At 51.3% G+C, this 11,303-nt stretch overlaps 1 protein-coding gene across 3 annotated transcripts; it reads left to right on the top strand.

The window, feature by feature from the left end:
• Positions 1-137: 137 nt before the first annotated feature.
• LOC122389699 (protein fem-1 homolog A-like) lies at positions 138-11,299 on the top strand. 3 transcript variants are annotated; one of them, XM_043381974.1, is made up of 9 exons: positions 138-330; positions 3,896-4,633; positions 5,453-5,525; positions 5,860-6,030; positions 6,299-6,421; positions 6,765-6,911; positions 7,406-7,783; positions 8,056-8,217; positions 9,366-11,299. In XM_043381974.1, the coding sequence occupies exons 2-9, from the start codon at positions 3,921-3,923 to the stop codon at positions 9,579-9,581; spliced, it is 1,983 nt and encodes a 660-aa protein (XP_043237909.1). In that variant the 5' UTR covers positions 138-330; positions 3,896-3,920; the 3' UTR covers positions 9,582-11,299. The 3 variants fall into 3 exon arrangements, with proteins under 3 accessions (XP_043237909.1, XP_043237907.1, XP_043237908.1); XM_043381972.1 differs by having other exon boundaries at positions 303-354; XM_043381973.1 differs by lacking the exon at positions 138-330 and adding an exon at positions 900-1,079.
• Positions 11,300-11,303: the final 4 nt, after the last annotated feature.

The raw sequence follows: 11,303 nt of genomic DNA, 5'->3' as shown, positions 1-11,303 counted from the left end.
TCAAGACATTTTATTACGTACTGAAGAATTGTCAAAAAAACACAACTCCGTAATAAAAAGGCTTATCTTATTCATCCCAAACGAAAAAATATTTTCAAAGCGATTTCAAGTTTGTCAATTTCCATACCGAAAAGTTTAGTTTTGTTGCTGTTTGGCTTCTACATATGGTAGCATCAGATTTGGTATAATTTGCTTGTTTGTCTCATTTCTTGCGCAACAGTTTCAAATTACTTCACAAAAATAAAAAAGCTAATGGCGTAGTGGAAACTGGAAAGTGGATATTGCTTTGTGTTCAAGGTTAAGACGACAAAAACATTGGGATTTGTTAAGGTAAGCCCAAGGCTATATAAACCGGTAAGCCCCTCAACGGCCCGTTCATATTCAGATTCTTGGTGTAATTCATGCTTCACTGTAGATGTTAAAACCGCAGTGCATATCAATATAAATAAACAAAACACTAAAAGATAAAAGGCGTTAAGCGAATGCAATCCATTGCTTTTACTCGTGGCCATCAGCCATCAGCAAGGACCTAAGAGACAAGAGTTGCTTGTCCAGTTGTCCCCCTTGCCTTTTGGCCTCAGTGTGCACCCTGCTGGGGGCGTTTTTGTGCCCTGCTGCCGCCAAAAACGCGCCGCACAGCGCTGCTGTTCATACATCTTTTCCGCACATGTACAATTTTCAGACCCTGGTCATTCAAGGTCAGGGCATGTCAAGTGACATTACTGCAGAAAACTTCAAATGCCTGCTGTACTGTAGCCGGACTGGAAAAAAATGCACGTTATGCCGAATATGTCCGGCATAGTAGTGGGATTGCGCTGAAAATTTTAGCACGTCCAGCGTAACTTCGTTTGGGCCGAATTTAGTGCATGACACTTGACAGCGGCTGAATTTTCAGTGCAGGGTAGCCACATGATTTTTTCCGAAAGGCGGTCACCAAATGTAGTCGGCGCGCTGGTCAATCAATCAGCAGATTCGCACTGCTCTGGAGAGGTTTCGGGATGAGACGTCCACTCCCCGGTCATCGCGTTCTCGAACTGGCGAGCCGCTTGAGTCTACTCTGCGGAGGAGCGGCCGTCCAGGTGAGGCCTCAACCCTCGGCGTGGAGTAAGGTATGGAAGACCTTGTTGAGCATAGCCATAGCCAATACTGCAGTGGGTTCCTGCCCACTGAGGTATCGAGGGAATGAGAGCACGGAAGACCTGGCGAAACAAGCGGCCGCCCTGCCCTCAAATGCCCGCTTGCTAACTAGGGCGGTTCATTGTGCGGTCTCGCATCAATGGCGCGACAACTGGTCCGAGTCACTATTCAAGCCACTCCTCGGGAGCACGCCGCCGCTCCCTATCCCCGGAGAGGACAGAGAGGACGCCGTTTCGGTGCACCAGATGAGGGCGGGCCACTAGGGCCGCTCGCTCCAGTACGTGCACCCAACGTGCACCGAATCGGCTGTCTCCAGTCCGCGCAGTCCGCGGCGTGCCAGCAGTGCCCAGACAAGCGGTGCCACGCGGCGCTCTGCGGCGTGTGCCGAGAAGAGGCTGATGTGCCGTAGCACGTGCTGCTCCGCTGTTCGGCCCTCGCTGACTCCCGGCTCCCGCCAGCCTCAAACACACCGCTCCGCCGATTTTTGTGGCTCCGGAACTTCCGGTTCCAGCCTTGTTTCACGGCACGACGCTTCAGTGTACTAAGCGTATTGAGGTATTGGATTTCCATGGAAATAATAAAAAAACTTTCGGATGCTCAAACATGAGAGAGCGTCCAAGGCCCAGGAACACTCTGGCCAAGGCCGTATAACTCTGGCTAGTTGATATAGCCTTGATCGGTAGATGTGCACATGTGCTTTATATAAAAGTCAGTGGCTTGATTTTGGCACAAATAGGCTCCAATTTTGACGCAAATCATGCAGGAATTTCAGCGCAAAATAGCTTGCGCCGAATTTCGGCACAAGAGGGTCTCACGGGCGTCCGGCGTAGTGTAGTGTATGGATGCTTTCCAGTCTGGTACTGTAGCTACACGGACTTGATGATCACTTTGATTTGAACCATTCAGCAATTGATAAGAGTAACAGTATACATAAAGTGTATATCTCAGAATTTTGATATCTGTGACCCAGGGCTGTGGAGTTGGAGTCAGAGTCAGAGTTGCAGTCGGTCGGAATTGACAGTTCTGTCCGGGGTCAGAGTCGGAGTAGCCAAAATCTTACCGACTCCATCTCCGGCTCAACGTCATGCACTGCACCTGCTTGATTGACGATATTGCGCTCGAAATTAGATTTTGTCGAAAAAAGATCATTTTGCTGTTTTGGATGAACGTTTTCAGCGAAAAAAAGCAGAAGACTGTGAATTCCCCACAACCTGCTTTTTCTAATGCATATTTGCAACGTCAAGCCTTAGAACGCACAAGAGATCGTTGCAGGCAAGATAAGAACATCTCCATTATGAACTTTAATATCAGGATATGGATTTTAATAGAACTGTCCGGAGTTGGAGTCTGAGTTGGTATCGGAGTCGGAGTCGGAGTCGGAGTCGATTTTTGAAGCCGGAGTCGGAGTCGGAGCCACCCTAAAATTCATCGACTCTGCAGGTCATGAAGGTCACCAGCAGTTTTTTTTTTTGCTATAACTTTTTATAGAGACGTGCTAGAGCGTTGAAAACAAGTCAGATGTGTTCAGCTCGACGATACGGATCGACTAATATGCAGCTTGACCATTTCCGGTCAAGTCATGACCTTGACCTGATGGCTATAAAATTTTCAAAATGACCTTTAAACGTCACCTTAATAGATTCAACGCGTCTCCACGAGAGGAACACGATGCTGGCAAAAATAATGTTGTTGCTTTCTTGAGTCAACAGAACAACTTTTTTTCTTAAAAACAGCTATTTTTAGTTTTTGCCCTCAGGAGGGTAAACCGTAGATCTGAGATCAAATCTGAGAGCAATATTCAGAAAGGCATGTGAAAGAGCTACCCAATGCGCTTTTATGCGGCGCTGTGGCTCTATTGGTTCCCGAGTTATGCGTTGGGTGTTTCGAAAAATTGTTGAAATAGACAAAATGTGACCTTTGGTGACATCTGGTGATCTGACCTTTGACCTGATCTAAAAAAAAATGACTGAAGTATCTCCGTCATAACTTTTGACGTTCTTGCGAATGCCACTTACCGCGTGTTGCTACGTGGCCTAGGAGCCAAGTTAAATGGGGGGCGTTTACCCCCCCCCCCCCCCAGCACGAGACGGAAAACTCAGACTCCCAGCATGGCGCGGGTTAATAGCAGTGCTCGGGCCTTAGGCATGTCTCTCAGGCCTAACCGATCAGTCTTCTTGAGCCCTGCGAAGCCCGGCCACCAAAAGGGTACGCTGTTCACACCTCACATTGCCATTCGCCACACTCGGGTATTACGGGTCTGATTTCCGTGTTTTCGCTAAGTGGGTTTTCGATTCGAAGGTAGAGTGAAGAGACTTAGCGAGTGATGTTAGCTTTTGTAAAGTCTCGTCATCTTCTGCAGAAATTGATGAAATAGTCTACTTGCTCGGAAATTCCTTCCTTCGCCCATGCGTAAAAATTTCGGTGCTCGGGGTTATGCCGAACTTTGAGCCTAAATTTCAGCGCAATCCGTCCATAACGCCGGACGGCGGACATGTCGACGGTTACATGATTTTTTTTTTTTTAAATCTTGCTTGACACTTCCGCTCGTACAGAGCTCACTCTCGCACTCGCTTGCTTGTCGCCTAAAAGTAGTATTACAGGTCATTAAAACCTGAACCATCTTCGATGGGGGTTAATATCGAGAGAATGGAACTAAACATGAGCAGACTTGCATTTAGCTTTACCAGTTTTACTGAAGGTATTCCCACCTCTGCATTCTCGTTTGTATCATCTTACCATATTTTCCTCGTGTCCACAGGCTGAGTGACACTTCCTCCGGTACAATGAAGTCGATCCTGTCTGGCCGGGCGGCCAGCGACTGGTCCAAGTCTCCCGATCAGACCCTGTTTCGCGAGCTGCACTGGTTCGTCAGCAAGGCGCCGCCGAGCGCCACAATGCGCGGGCCGCTGGCCGCCCGCCTGGAGCGGCTGTCGCGGCCGGAGCGGCGCGCGCTGGTCTCCCAGGTGGGCGCCGAGGACGGGTGCTCGCCGCTGTTCCTGGCCGCCAAGGAGGGCCAGCTGGCGCTGGTCGAGTACCTGCTGGACGTCTGTGACGCCGACATCGAGCAGCGCGGCGAGTACGAGGTGGCCAACGACCGGACGCGCCACCGTGTGACGCCGCTGTGGTGCGCCGCCGTGGCCGGCCGGCTGCCGGTGGTGCGCTGCCTGTGCCGCCACGGCGCCGACGTGAACTGCCAGTCGGACTCGGGCTCGACGCCGGTCCGCTCCGCCTGCTTCATGACCCACCTGGACATAGTGGTGTACCTGGTGACGGAGGCCGGCGCCGACATCCTGCGGCCCAACCACAGCGGCGGCACGTGCCTCATCAACTCGGTGCAGAGCGAGCCGCTGTGCGACTTTCTGATCCAGCACGGCGCGCAGGTGAACGCTGTGGACATCCAGCACAAGTCGGCGCTGCACTACGCCATCCAGGAGCACCGCGAGGAGACCACCCGGCTGCTGCTGCGACACGGCGCCGACCCGTTCGTACTCAGCAAGTGAGTGCCGGCCGCCGCCCACCGGGCCGCGGCATTCACTATTCATGCCCGTTTAGGGTCCGTTGTGGCCCGTTTGGGGTCCGTTGTGAAGCATGCCATCATTTCAAACATTCATGATTGATGCCATATGCTTTGGCATCAGTGATGAATGCTTTGCCGTTTCATATCATTCAATTTCTTTGCAAATGCCTCTGATTTTATCATAGTCAGACGAAGGTAATTATCTGTGAAATAGGTATTACCTTAACCAATCTCTGTTTTCTCTTCATAGGACATCAGAGTTTGCATGTGACCTCTTAGTCCTCGCGCCCGTAAAGTTTCTCGCCTGTTTTACTTGGTTTGCTTTACTTTCGCTCAAGCATTTTATTTCTGTCCCGGCTAAAAGTACTTACACATGATATTATTTGAGCCCGGTAATGAGTGGCGGATCCGAGTCGCTCCGGCGCTGTTGTTTGACCGCAGACATTATTTCAGGAGTAGAGGCCGTGGCCACGCCGCAGGGAAGGTAGTAACGTGTTGGTAGACAAGACCATGTCTGGTTATATGACACGTTTGACTTGACAGGGGCTCTTAATTATCCCGTCATCCCGAAATTTCGCGTTCGGGTGGCTAACTTTAGAACCTGCCCGTTAAGCTTTACGCTGCTGGTTTTTGATCTGATAACGCTCACTGGTTTTAAACACAAAACTAAATTGATAAAAATATGCGTTTCACCTGGATAGGCCTTTCACCAGGCGTGTGGAAATAAACGCCTGGACCGCGACTTGTGCCGCTTTTCATCGTATAATCGCACACCGTCTCACAATAAACATGTTGCAGGGCTGGAGATGATGCTCTTCAGACTGCCTGCCTCAAGGGAGATGCCACAATATTCGCACTTCTTAAATCTAAGGTAAATGCTATCACCTATTTAAGTATTCCTCTATTGAATAAATGCTCAACTTGAAGTTTTTGTTTTGTATTGTGGAGCATTATTGTTGTTAAAAAGCTTCGCGCGGAAGCGAATACCGGATCACCTATCTAGGCTAGGTATCATAACTGTGATGGCTGTGCCAATTGATTGTGAATCATTGATATGCAGCTCTTTGTGTTATGTTTTTCATCGTTTTCTCTCAAACGTGTTATGGGTAGCATAAATCAAGCATCGACGGATGTTTCTTGTTTGCACTTCAATCGACGCCCTATTTGTTGGTATGCGTCGTAACCCGCCTCCGATGACGTCACAGGTGCAGTACAGCCAGGAGCGTCTGGCCGACGCCTACGAGCTGATCGGCGCCACGTTTGTCGACGAGAACCGCGACATCAAGACGGCACTGAGCTACTGGCGACAGGCGCTACTGATCCGCTACAGGGACCCCGAGAACCCCATCGTCAAGAGATTAGCTGAACCCAATAAGGTGAGAAGGCGATAGCCTGTCTGGATAAGATATTGGCGTGGTCGGTGGTGCAAGCAGTTTATGAAGAAGAAAAATATATGGAGAGGAGAGTAGTTTCATTCACAGGATCTAGTAGCCTTACTTTGATGATGGTTTAGTATTCCTGGTCCGTTTTTATGATCTAATAAAGACATCATCCGTTTCGTCGCTTTATATTTTTTGATTTGTGAAGTCACGCCGTTCCGTCACGCCGCTTCTGATGCAGTGTGTCTCTCACCGGTCGATGCAGGTGTACCTGAATCAGCTGGAGTTCTCGACGTTTGAGGAGCTGGACGACCTCCGTCTGGACTGGGACGCCGTCAAAATACAGAGCCTCATCGTCACCGAACGAGTCTTGGGTGTCACACACAAGGTGGGCTCAGGACTCTGCAGTTTTAAAACAGACGATGTGGAGGGCGTTGTCGGTTCAGTACCTTGTTATACAGTCTTACGTGTGAGGCCTCCCGCCTCAGTCAGTGATCCGTCACCAGTTAAACGCTCAGACATTCTCACTTTCCGTCTTCTCATATTAGGTTTTGCGCGGTGCTGTTTTAGTGAGCGAAACTTTAACGGTGCAGTTAGTGTTCGGCAATAACCAAAAGGCAAGCGCTGGCCGTACACCTGCACACGCCAACTTGATGAATCATTGTAGTGTGGATCAATGTTCAGTCTCACCCCGGTGTCCTGACCTGCCTGTCCCCTTGTCTACCTTTCAGGACATGACGTTCCGACTCATGTACCGGGGTGCCGCCTACGCCGACTCGCTTCTCTTCCAGCGCTGTATCGACCTGTGGCTGTACGCGCTCAAACTGCGTGTCCGCAGGGACCGCGTGCTGTTCCACGAGTCCTGCTTCACGGCTCAGGTGCGTCCCGGGATGGTCGATATTTGTTGGGGGTGTTTCCGCTGTAGATGGCTGTCAGTTTAGAGAGGAAGCTGGGTAGGGCAGATAGCATGTAGTCAACGCTCGGAAATTTAAGCTGTGTAGTGTGCAAATTCACATCCTGAAGAGTAAAGTCACTGCTTAGTTCGATGTTGAAGATAGGAATTTCCTTTACTTCCGATGACCCTACAAGACTATAGTGTGCTCCCACTGATCATCCCGCATCCCCACACCCTCCCCAGTACTTGTGTCTGTATAACTAACTCCCGTCAGGCCCGGGTACGTGCACCACTTACACTCCCCTGTATCCGCCAGGCCCTGGTACTCCACTAACACTCCCCCCCCCCCGTCTCCGCCAGGCCCTGGTACTCCATAAACACGCCCCCTGTCTCCGCCAGGCCCTGGTACTCCACTAACACTCCCCCGGCTCCGCCAGGCCCTGGTACTCCGCTAACACTCCCCCCCGTCTCCGGCAGGCCCTGGTACGTTTGCTGCTGGACGTTCAGGAGGAGCGTCACGGCGCCAGCGTCTCTCCTGACGTGCTGCAGTTCTGTGACGTCTCCGACACTCTGTCGGTGATCAGCTCCCAGATGGAGGAGGCCATCCGACTGGTGCAGCTGCGGCCCGTCTACCAGCGCCAGCAGAAGGACTTTGACGTGCTGCTGGTGACGCTCACCCGGCTGGTGTACCTGCTGCTGCACGTGCGCTGCTCCGACCAGCAGCGCCTGCACTGGAAGCGCCAGCTGTACCGGCTGCTGAAGCTCCGACCGCGCACCTGCGCAGAGGGCAACACGCTCCTTCACCTGGCCGTGTCGGCCAGCGTTCAGCCCAAGTCGCAGTTCGACGACGCCCTGGTGGGTGGAAAGGCAGAGTGGCCTGGAGGCTGATTATGAGAGCGGGGTCGATTAGTTTGGTGTTTTGAAGAGAGTGATTTTATTGTTTCTGACATTGCTGGGCGGCTATTGCTTAAATCTCAGTGGTGTCGCTCATCTAGGGTTCATTCCATTCTTACCCCTCCACTGTTCGCAGCACATTTTTGACACGCGGTTCAAGTCCCATGTTTCATCACGCCCCCCCCCCCGTCGTTCGGCTGCTCCTGACGCGCCTCTTTGTGTGCCGCTACCAGCCGGACATCTTTCCGAGCGCCGAGGTGGCTGCGGTTCTTCTCGAGTGTGGGGCCGATGTGGACGCCACCAACAACGCTGGCGTGACGCCGCTGCTGCTGGCGGCTCGCGGACCTATCTACGGGAACAGCGTGCACGCTCCACTCAACACCTCTACGGCGGCGGTAAGGGCCATGGGCCGGGAACTGGGGACGGGACGAATATACACTCCCGTCCTCCCAGGTCACCTGCTGGGGAGTGGGGACTTATCGCCTAGAGAAAGTGCCTCTTCGAATATCCAGATGTAAAACAGATTGGCCTAGCTCCCATTAGAAGCATCTTTCGTTTTGATAATTGCGCCTTACTGAGTACTTCTGCTATCGAAATTATTGATCAATTTCTGATAATACCTATCTATGTAGTTAATTGTTTTCGTCACGCCCCTCCCATCACTTAAGGCGGCCGCACACTAGGCCATTCGGCGGGCGACATTCCACAAAAACGTAATTCCGTAGCGACATTACGCTTTCGTGGACGCCGAATCAGCTGCTGAAACGACAAAATTACCAGCCGACCGGTGCCAGCCAGCTGTCCGCGGGTAGAGTGCGCATGCGCGCGGACAGCCGCGGAGTTGCGGAAAAAGCTGGACCGGTTCAGCTTTTTCCGCGGCGACGCCGCGGACACCCGAAATTGTGGAAATTGAAACTCACCAACTGTTGATGGAGCAGCCGAGAAATAGACTTACTTGATAAAGTATCGTAGCGGCAGTGACGGCACTTCTTTTCCCATATTAGATTGTTTTATACACTTCATTGGTTATTCTTATAGCAGGTTGCTATGTGCCTCTCCACAATTGTCTTTAGGTTTCTTGCATTTGTCGACAAACACGGCTGTTAACATTAATCAAGAGCTTTATTTTTTTTTGCAACTTCCTCCAGAAATTATGTCAAATTAATAGATATTCAAAACTTTATTTTACAGAAATATAACATAATATAGCATATTGTATTTGCTTAAATGTATTTAGTTTGCATTCGTTTATATTTATCATAAAATATTTCACATAAAGTTCCTGAAAATACTAAGTAGAAAATCGCACCGCCGAATGGTCCCGTAAAATGCTGAAAACAAGCGGAAAGCCGCTGTAGGAATGTCGCCGGCGACATTCCGCTTTTGCGGAATCTGCCCGCCGAATGGCCCAGTGTGCGGCCGCCTTTAGTCATGACTTTTCTAATCATCGCCTTTTCTCATCATCCCCTCCCCTCGCCATCCCTCTGCCTCATTGTTTACCTCTGTCTTCACTCTACCCCTCTGACGCTCTCCCCTCCCGCAGGTGGTTAACGTTCTTCTGGAGGCCGGAGCGCACGTGGACCGTCGCGTGGGCCCGCGTAAACGGGACGCGGCGCACCAGCTGCTCGATCTGGCTCGCCACCGCTACTGCCGCGTGCAGCACGCGCCTCTGCGCTGTCTGGCGGCGCGCGTGGTTAGCAGGTGCGTGCCGCCGTCGGCCGTGCCGTCTCAACTGCGGCCCTGGGTCAACCAGCACTGAGCGGCGGGCTGGAGAGGGGAGGTGGGTAAGTGGGGAGGTCAGAGGACGGGGTGAGGTCGGAAAGAGGAAGAGAGCGCTCGGCGTGTGGCGGGGTCGGTCTCCTTTATGGCGGAGACGAGTTTGCGGACTGAGAAATCTTTGATGCTGGCTTCGAAAACGTTCGAAGGCACGGCAGGAAGTTCAAGGCGAATCAAGGCAATACGGGTGGGAGCTGCGATTGGGCGATCACCGGGACACAATCTTTCAAAAATGCCGTTAGAAGGATTTGGCAACACTAGCTGAAGTTAAGGTGGTAAAAAACGGCTGGTAAAATCAAATCGTTTTCTGCACATTTCAGGCTATAGTATATAATCGTTCCCAGGAATCGCTGTTTACTCGGATACGTATTTGCAAACACGGATATTATTACACATGTTATCAAATGTCGTGTATGAAAAAGAACGGCATTTTATAAGATTGGGCCGACAGCCCCTCCCCGAAGCTGAGTGAAGTGATTATATGCAGGATCTTGAGCACGGAGATCTGTCGATCAGGAAATAAAGGCAGTGCGGTTGGGAGTGATTGGGCGAACCTGGGTCCGTGCCGCTTTCAATAAGTCAGATGAATGTTGGTGGCGCAATCGTAGCGCTCACTGATGTGTGAGTCACACCGTGACCCCTTGATGTGTTGATTGGCCGGTCCGTTAGAGAGCATTACTTTGGACTTGTTTCATGTGGCCACACTAGGGAGGAATGGTCTATCCCTGCAACATTTCCGCGCCTTCCATAAATCTATGCTACTCATCGTTGTACAGTGAAGCACGCTTCGACGATTTGGAGAGTGTAATGTACTTTGTAAAGCGGGCCCTTCCTTGGTGCTCATCTTAGTTAAGTAATTTAGTACTAGGAAGGCCGTTCGGGTCGCCAGACGACTTCGGGGCGCTTGTTGGGTCAATATAGAGCGCCAGGTCACAGTCAGGTCAAAGTCGATCGGGCGTCATGTTAAAGGTCAGCGGGGCGCGAAGTCAATATAAAACCTGGTTACGGCTGATGCACTAGAAAGCGACGTAACAGTAAAATCCTCTTCCTATCCCGCTGTCCCTTTCTTCCGTTGATGAATGCGTTTGTATGTGCATTATCAGCGTATTGCTCCAGTCTGAGTGGGCGCTCCCAGTGCTACTACTTAGTGTGGCCAGGCTCAGCGCTTGTGTCGACCACCCGCGGCCATCGACGCTACTGGGTCGTTCCCTGATAGAGCTTGTGCGTCGCTAGAGGCTCGGGTTCTCTTACTCCTGTGTGTTCAGCTGTAACTTTCGCGGCGAACTGTGGAAGGCTTTGGTTCTGTTTTGAAGCCGTCGTGACCTGTGACGTGGTATCCTACCGAGAGACGGACGTCATTCGCTGTCGCGGCCCGCAGTTTTTCTGTTTTGTCTCTGGTTGAAGCGTAGGGTGTCTTGCCTCGAACGTGAACGTGTTTCCGTGTGCTATTTGCAGTGGGACACAGGGATAGGTGCTTCCCTGGACCGGGCTGGGCTGGGTGTTTTCGATGTTCTCTGAACCGTTCATATCGTGCTCTATTTTGAAAGTGTGGCTCGCCGTTCGTTCGCGCGGGCACCATCTGCGGTGCACCGCTGGTGAAGGAGAGGCTTATGAATGAGTCTTACGGAGTCAATGTATATCATATATATTCCCCGTGATGTGTTCCCGAAACTCACAAATAAAGGACTCACGCCGAAAATACGTA

Source organism: Amphibalanus amphitrite, unplaced genomic scaffold (assembly GCF_019059575.1).
Source record: "Amphibalanus amphitrite isolate SeventyFive unplaced genomic scaffold, NRLGWU_Aamphi_draft 000368F_arrow, whole genome shotgun sequence".
NCBI classification, from domain to species: domain Eukaryota; kingdom Metazoa; phylum Arthropoda; class Thecostraca; order Balanomorpha; family Balanidae; genus Amphibalanus; species Amphibalanus amphitrite.
Note: the sequence above shows the minus strand (reverse complement) of the source record. Positions and strands in the feature narration are given on the sequence as shown.

What these genes read in the sequence shown, in the direction of transcription:
- LOC122389699 (XM_043381974.1), top strand. Translation starts at nt 3,921, where the DNA reads ATGAAGTCGATCCTGTCTGGCCGGGCGGCCAGCGACTGGTCCAAGTCT. An exon ending in TCTTGGGTGTCACACACAAG is followed by an intron (nt 6,422 to 6,764) that starts GTGGGCTCAGGA and finishes TCTACCTTTCAG; the next exon opens with GACATGACGTTCCGACTCAT. An exon ending in CGCAGTTCGACGACGCCCTG is followed by an intron (nt 7,784 to 8,055) that starts GTGGGTGGAAAG and finishes TGCCGCTACCAG; the next exon opens with CCGGACATCTTTCCGAGCGC.